At 38.3% G+C, this 7246-nt stretch overlaps 1 protein-coding gene across 1 annotated transcript; it reads left to right on the top strand.

Moving 5' to 3' along the window:
* Positions 1 to 3732: 3732 nt before the first annotated feature.
* On the top strand, positions 3733 to 6133 carry LOC110869296. The gene is made up of 2 exons (XM_022118600.2): positions 3733 to 3905; positions 4416 to 6133. Exon 2 carries the CDS (start codon positions 4443 to 4445, stop codon positions 5724 to 5726), a length of 1284 nt encoding a protein of 427 aa, XP_021974292.1. The 5' UTR covers positions 3733 to 3905; positions 4416 to 4442; the 3' UTR covers positions 5727 to 6133.
* Positions 6134 to 7246: the final 1113 nt, after the last annotated feature.

Below are 7246 nucleotides of genomic sequence, written 5' to 3'. Positions count from 1 at the left end.
TACCAGCTTCTGGCTAACTAATAAAGTGCCAAAATATGAGGAAATATTCCTGACACTTTTGGAAATAAATTGTGTCACTAAAAATATTATTTACGACGCTTGAAAGCTTACTTAAGCACTTTAACGGATTTCTATCCAACCGAACAACCGGACTATACCCGGAACATAAAAATATGGCCAATAATATTATTGATCTTTTTCTAAGCCAGTTAGGGTCCCTGATTACCCTAACACCCGCGTTAAAACGCAACATGTAACTAACTAAGTTAACCCCTAATCTAACTTAGTTAATCTAACTAAACTCTAACTAAACACTTGAAATCGAACTAGATACCCCCCCCCCAATTAGAAATCGGCCAACTAGGGGGAACCACAAGAGTACAATTTTGATTATTTAATTGATTTGTGCTTAATATCAAGAAGACATAGTGACCATTGGATTAAGAACAAGGAATTGTCTATAAATACAAACACTAAACACATGAGATTTCTCACACCACATTCCACCCAACACAACTCTCTCCTCTCCTCTACATAGCTCTCGGCCGAACCCCCTTGGGTCACCACCACCATTGTCGAGTTTTGATCCATCCATTTCAACATCATACAAGAGTTAGGGATCTCGCATAAAGAGTCTTGGAGCAAACGGAAGTGGAAGGACCTCGTTATCTTGCTTTTATCCACCACATTTTCGCCTAGAATCTTCCCTAGCCCCGAGCTAGAGGTATAACACTTAAAACTCATTCTCGAACATATCTAAAGTGGTTAATAAGATTTGTAACGGTTAAAATGCGGAAACTTATCTTTTGAATCTTTAAAGGCTACTAAAACATGAATATAGTTGATTAAAAGCTTGATACTTGTGTAAAGGTTGTAGTATTTGAAAGTGGTGATTATTTAGGCCCGATCTACGTAGTGGTAGCTCGGATCATCGTTTAACCCAACTTTGTTAAGATCATAGATCTTGACATAAGCTTGTTTCTATCGGTACAAGGGTTAAAAGGTGAAACTCTACCACACGAGAAACATGAACTTGTGTAAAAGTGTTTTTTTACTTGTAAAATAGTATTTAAAACTAGCGGATCTACGTATGTACAAGTGGTACTTTCGTAGAACCAAGTGTCGAGAAAATCATGTTTTATAAAAGTCGGATGACACACTAACAAATATGATTTTTACAAACCACAAGTGTATAAACACTTGTGAAATGAAAAGTTTCGACAAAATAACAATCTTTGAGAAAGATGACGGGAAGTTGTAAAGGATGATTTATTCTAAAAACGAGGTTTTTACGGGATTAAGTTATTTTACACATAGATCCACAAAATATAACGGGATCTACACTATAGTTTTCGGAAAAACCACAAGTTCATGTGATTATGCGATTTTACATACTTGTCGACTAGTTTGATGTGTCGGAAATTGATTAATTGATTAAAGAAGTGTTGAAATGATTTTGTAAAAGAAAATGATACGCTAGAAAGCGTGGCCACCTCCAGTTACAGGGGAAACTCTGGCGAAATTTTCTAAAAATATAACACTTAGAATTATTTACAAGTGTTAGAATTATTTTTTGATATGTTTTCAAAATATATTTCGCCACGACTTTATTTACAAATATTCGGAGGTGGGATTTTCACAAAACTAAACGTGATAAATATATACTTAGTAAATATATTTTTCACCACACTACTTATGATTATTTTGTGAAAATACATAAATATTATTTTTAGAGTAAAAATAATATTTCGAACGATAACAGCTCCAAAATAATACAAACGCTTACACGACAAACATATAAGTTACACCGGTAATTATTATTACCACTTAATCGTTAAAACGTAACTTACGCATTATACGGAAATATTCATGAACGCGTATTTTGTCAACGCATTATTTTGGAAGTATTATGTGAAGTGAAAATATAATATTTTTGAGAAAAATATTTATATTTTGGAAGTAGAAGTAAAAATATATTAAGTGAGACTTAATATTATAAATTGAACGCACATGTATTAAATCCCCCATCCTTGGGAAGGAGATTAATTACCAAGTACATGCAAAATATAAACACGAAATAGTTGTCTAACTATTTCCCAAAAACTTAAACTATAAAGCTAAGGCACGACCATCCGTCTAATAGAATTAGCACATGTAGGTCGTTGCACAGCTGCCTGACATTCGGAGTACTTGGTATAGCGACGCACTGACTGTGAGTTCATGTCCCCCTTTTCTCTTAACTGTTTTCAGTTTTCTAAACTGCGGGGGTGAAATACATGTTACATTGATTATGAATACTTTATACATGGTATGGTTAGCGTAAGGAGGTTTGTTACTTAGATCATGTGAGTGGGTAGGCGGAAACTTGAGGCCATTAATCCTCATGGTAGGACCGAGGGACAGGAGCGGTAGATCTATCTGGGTGTAGCGAGCCCAGCCCCAGGTCCAGCATAACGGACTTCGGGGTGACTTAGTGCCCGACGCATAAATCCGCTACGTTTGAGTCTTCCTACTTGCACTTCACACATATCAATGGCCTTGCAAACCATTGGTGATCTCTTTTTCCTTATTTGCTACATACCATTGTTTTTGATAAATACAATGGTTTATTTACTCACTTACACATGAACTCGCTCAACATTATTGTTGATTTTTCAACTTACATGTATTTCAGGGAATTAAAGATCTGGCACGGTATGGCATGTTTTTCCCGCTGCATTAGTCACCGAGGTCATCCAGGGTTCGGGGAATGTGACTCTTTCCTGGACAAGTCACAGTCCTTGAATCATGTTTATGTTAAGATTGAATTTGTAATGTTTGGTGAACAAGTTTATGGTTGTTAGGGTGTTATCCCGTTAAGACAATGTTATGGTATTTTTATTTTAATGGATGATCTTGCATATTTTTAATTCATATAGCTTTGTTATGATTAAGCTATGGTATTAAGAAGTCACACCAAATTAACCACGCTTCCGCAAAGCCAGGGTGTGACAAGCCTCGCTACGGAGGACCCCGGAGGGGGGATCCGTGACCAAGCTCCGGCGTGAGAGTAAGTAAACTTGCCGGAAAGATAGAGGAGTTTATTCCAATGAGTGTGTTCACCGGAATATTTCCTCAAAGGTGTTAATCAGACGAATGAAATATAAGTGTTTAATGAGTGGGAATGTTGGTCGGAAGTAAATGTGGGAGAAGTAAATGAGAGTGTAGTAAATGTGATGGCTTGTTATGGTCATACCCTTGATGCCTCTGATCCTTGCCCTTATATATAATACCCAGCTCTTATCTTGTGCACGAGATATCTACATGGGTGATCTAACGGATTCTGCAAGTTCTTGAGGGGTACAGACACGTATCTGACCCCTAACGGTGAGATGATCGCCTCATTTAAGGCTTTAGCCGGAAAAGCACCTTCGCCAGCTGAGATCCTCTTCTTGTCGAACATTAAATGTTGCCTGTCTTCCCTCAGTCCTTTTTCCCGCTCATAACGGTAACCTTAGTGGGCAAGGTAAACCCTTGTTGGGCTTTTTCCTGTTGGGCTTGCATGATGATAGCCCAAAGCGGGTAAATGGGGCTTCCCATTGGCCCGTTGTCAATAGACTAAATAACAAAATAAGTTCGCCTGAACGCGACGACAATTTTTGTAACTAGTTTTTATTTATATTTAAACCCGCCGTGAACCGCGGGTGGTAACCCGGTACGTAGACCTAAAGCCCGTTGAGTCGTCGACATAAATCTGATGGCAGTAACACGCGTACACATAAATCCTACTCTGTCGGTGCAATACCCAACTTGTATTCGCCCCAATTTTCAACTTCATCATCATCATCGTAGGCGCTACACACCCACCAGCTCACCACCTGGAATTTTCCCAATTCTTTCTCTGGATTAACTTTTACTTCCGTCAGGTACAACTATTTTCCTTACTTTATTATGTAGAGATCTTTAATTCAATAGATTGTTGAATTTCAGTATGATTGTGTTTTAAACTTCAGTTTCTGTCGATCCGGAAACATAGATGGGCTTGCTTGTAATTTGTAACCTTGTTTTTGCATATCTAAAAGATCATCTTTTTGATAAAATTAAGGTTTAGATAGTTGATAACTAGTAAATATGTTAGGGCATCTTCGTTAGAACAATATGATTTGGTTATTATTGAATTATAGGCTCTATCGGACCTAGAGGTTCTCAATGAAATTGTGAATTTTGCATACACACCTATCGGATTTTAGGGGTTACGGTTTAGGGTTTAAAATCAATGTTCATTCCCATTCTAATTTCAATTTTAATTTGTGACCTTGGTTTTAAAAGCGCGTTAGATCCCAAAAAGACGATGCGGGAAGCATACACATCATGTATGCGAGGTGTTTGTTATTAAAATAATGATTTTAACACTGTGTATTATCTATCTATTACAGGAATCTTGAAGCTTTTGTGACCCGCTAATGGCTAATGGAATGACACCGGGACTAATATTACCTTCGGGATCAATGGAACAACAACCTTCTATGTTGATGAAAAACACCAAGTCACCTCAAGAAAGTCATAACACGTCAGACGGTCCGATCGCTATACTTTGGGACATGGAGAACTGTCCTGTTCCCAACGACGTTCGTCCAGAAGACGTCGCTGGTAATGTCAGAATGGCGTTACGGGTACACCCTGTGATCAATGGAGTGGTGAACATGTTCTCCGCGTATGGAGATTTTAACGGCTTTCCTAGGCGTTTAAGAGAAGGCTGTCAAAGGACAGGTGTCAGGCTCATAGATGTACCGAACGGAAGAAAAGATGCCGCTGATAAAGCGATATTAGTCGATATGTTCCTCTTTGCTCTTGATAACCCTCCACCGTCTTCCATTATGTTGATTTCGGGTGACGTTGACTTTTCTCCAGCGCTTCATGTGCTTGGTCAACGCGGGTACACCGTGATTCTCGTGGTTCCATCTGGGGTCGGTGTTTCATCTGCTTTGAGTAATGCCGGTAGTTACGTATGGGACTGGTCGACCGTTGTTCGTGGAGAAGGGTTTGTGCCACCATCGCGGTCTCATGTTAATGAAAACTTCGATGCTAAAAACGAAGAAGAAGCAATTGTGTATAGAGGGATCTCAATGACATCTCAGTCATCGTCGGAAAACGATTCAACGTGGGTTCAGCCTGGAGATTTGACCGGTCTAAAGGGTCAACTAGTGAAGCTTCTAGAAACTTCCGGCGGGCGTTTACAAATCGCGCGTCTTCCTTCCGAATACCAAAAAAGCTTCGGGAGACCCCTTTGTGTTTCCGAGTATGGCGCTACAAAGCTCGTAAATCTTTTGAAAAAATTTAGTGACGTGATCTCCGTCGAAGGGCAAGCGCAAAAGAAATTTGTATTACTCAAGAAATGCTCAACGGATGTTAATCATGCCGTAATTAAGCATGATCGGAAAGGAAAAGGCGCACGTGAAGTATCGTCGGATGAATTCTCCGAAGACGAAAAAGTAGTTCTTGAAGAACAGAACGAAACGTTTAACCAGTTCAGGTATGAATTGCAAGAAATACTAGTGAGTTATTCTTGTAGAATCCTTTTGAGTTGTTTCGAGGAGATTTATCAGCAACGATATAAACAGCCGCTTGATTGTAAGAAATTCGGTGTGAACAATCTTGAGGAGCTGATTGAAAAGATGAATGAAGTTGTAGCGTTGCATGAGGAACCAGTGACCAAAAAGAAGTTCCTGGTGGCTGCTGGTTTGTAAGGTTCGATGGACCGCATTACGAACTCACGTGTTTGGGCTTGAATTGGTTATTGGTTTGATGAACAAAGGCTGCATGGTTTGTTTTAATGTACCTTGTGGTCATTGGAATCAAAGCAATGGCTTTGTAGGCCGAAACAGCAGCGATGCGTCATGTAAAATGTTTCTGCTCCCACATGATCTTTTAGTTAATGTGGTTGTGTATCTTTTTAACACTTCATTGCATTGTCGAACGCAAAAAAAAAAAAAAAAAAAAAAAAAAGGCTACTTGTTTCTTTTCGGTCGATAACGAGGGCCCTGATGTGCGGTTTCCCTTGTATAAAGAACGGTTGTAATTATCGCATCACGGGTGACCTTGGACATTAATTATATTGCTAATGATTGCTCTCTTAAGTTGCTGCTTTTGAGCCTTTTGTTCTTTAGTGTTGCATCTACAACTTTTTACCAGTAACTGGTTCGGTATCATTTATCGCATTACAGGTGACTTTTGTCCACTTGTACTTTCGAGACAGGGAAAGCGATCACCTTGCTTTTCGATACCCTGATAACGACTGAAACCAAGGGCTGTTTGATATATTATTGATCGAGAACTACAGTCGTGCTCTAAGCTTCTGATAAGTTGAAAACGTTGCACAACAACATTTAGATAATTGATCTTGCGAACCAACCACTAATATTAATTGATCTTTGTGACTTAAGGACCTTTAAGAACAGTATTTTATTTCTAAATTTATTATCATGTAGTCATGAACGATGACCTAATGCCGAAGTAAACATCATAACGAAACTTTATTACGGATAGAGGGATAATTTTGAAATATCCCCAAATTCATTTATGTGATTACCTAAGGCCCAAATTCATTTTTATGATTAGCTGTTGGAGAACTCCCTAGTCGCTGGTCGGCCGGTGAGGTGTTGACTAGCGACTACTCTGATTACTCAGGATTAAGCGGATCGGATTTTTATACGTAATTTTCAGTTTTATGTATACATAGACACATTTTTATAGGTAAATATTTTAATTAGCTAGATTTTAACTCTTACTCAACTCATTTTTTAGCTATACTATATTAATTGTTGGAATTCACATGGTTTGGTTGGAAACTGGCCGGAATTTAGAGGTTTTGACCGGAATATACAGGTTTTTTTTGCCGGAATCTGGTTGGATTCACCGATTTTTAGCTGGCCGACTAGGACCAACTAGTCCCGACTAGCGATTAATGGACTGATTAACGAAAAATTACCCTCAGTTACTTGTCAACTAGCGATTAATCATCGACTAGTCACAATTTTTACAACACTGGTGGTTACCCGTAAGCTATCCTCCAAAAATTGTACTTATACTTTTAGTGGTTTAGAAGTTTTCTTAATTCTTCATTATTATAAAACCACCGCCACTATCATTTCAAATCATTTGAACTACGTTATGTTCTATACATTAAAAAAAGAATTAAACAACTAAAGTACTATATATAATTCGAAGAAAAACTATAAAGAGTAAACTGCAATTTTGGTCCCTAAGG

This window comes from Helianthus annuus, chromosome 16 (assembly GCF_002127325.2).
Source record: "Helianthus annuus cultivar XRQ/B chromosome 16, HanXRQr2.0-SUNRISE, whole genome shotgun sequence".
NCBI classification, from domain to species: Eukaryota; Viridiplantae; Streptophyta; class Magnoliopsida; order Asterales; family Asteraceae; genus Helianthus; species Helianthus annuus.
The sequence above is the reverse complement of the archived record's forward strand: the minus strand, read 5'-3'. Positions and strand labels throughout refer to the sequence as shown.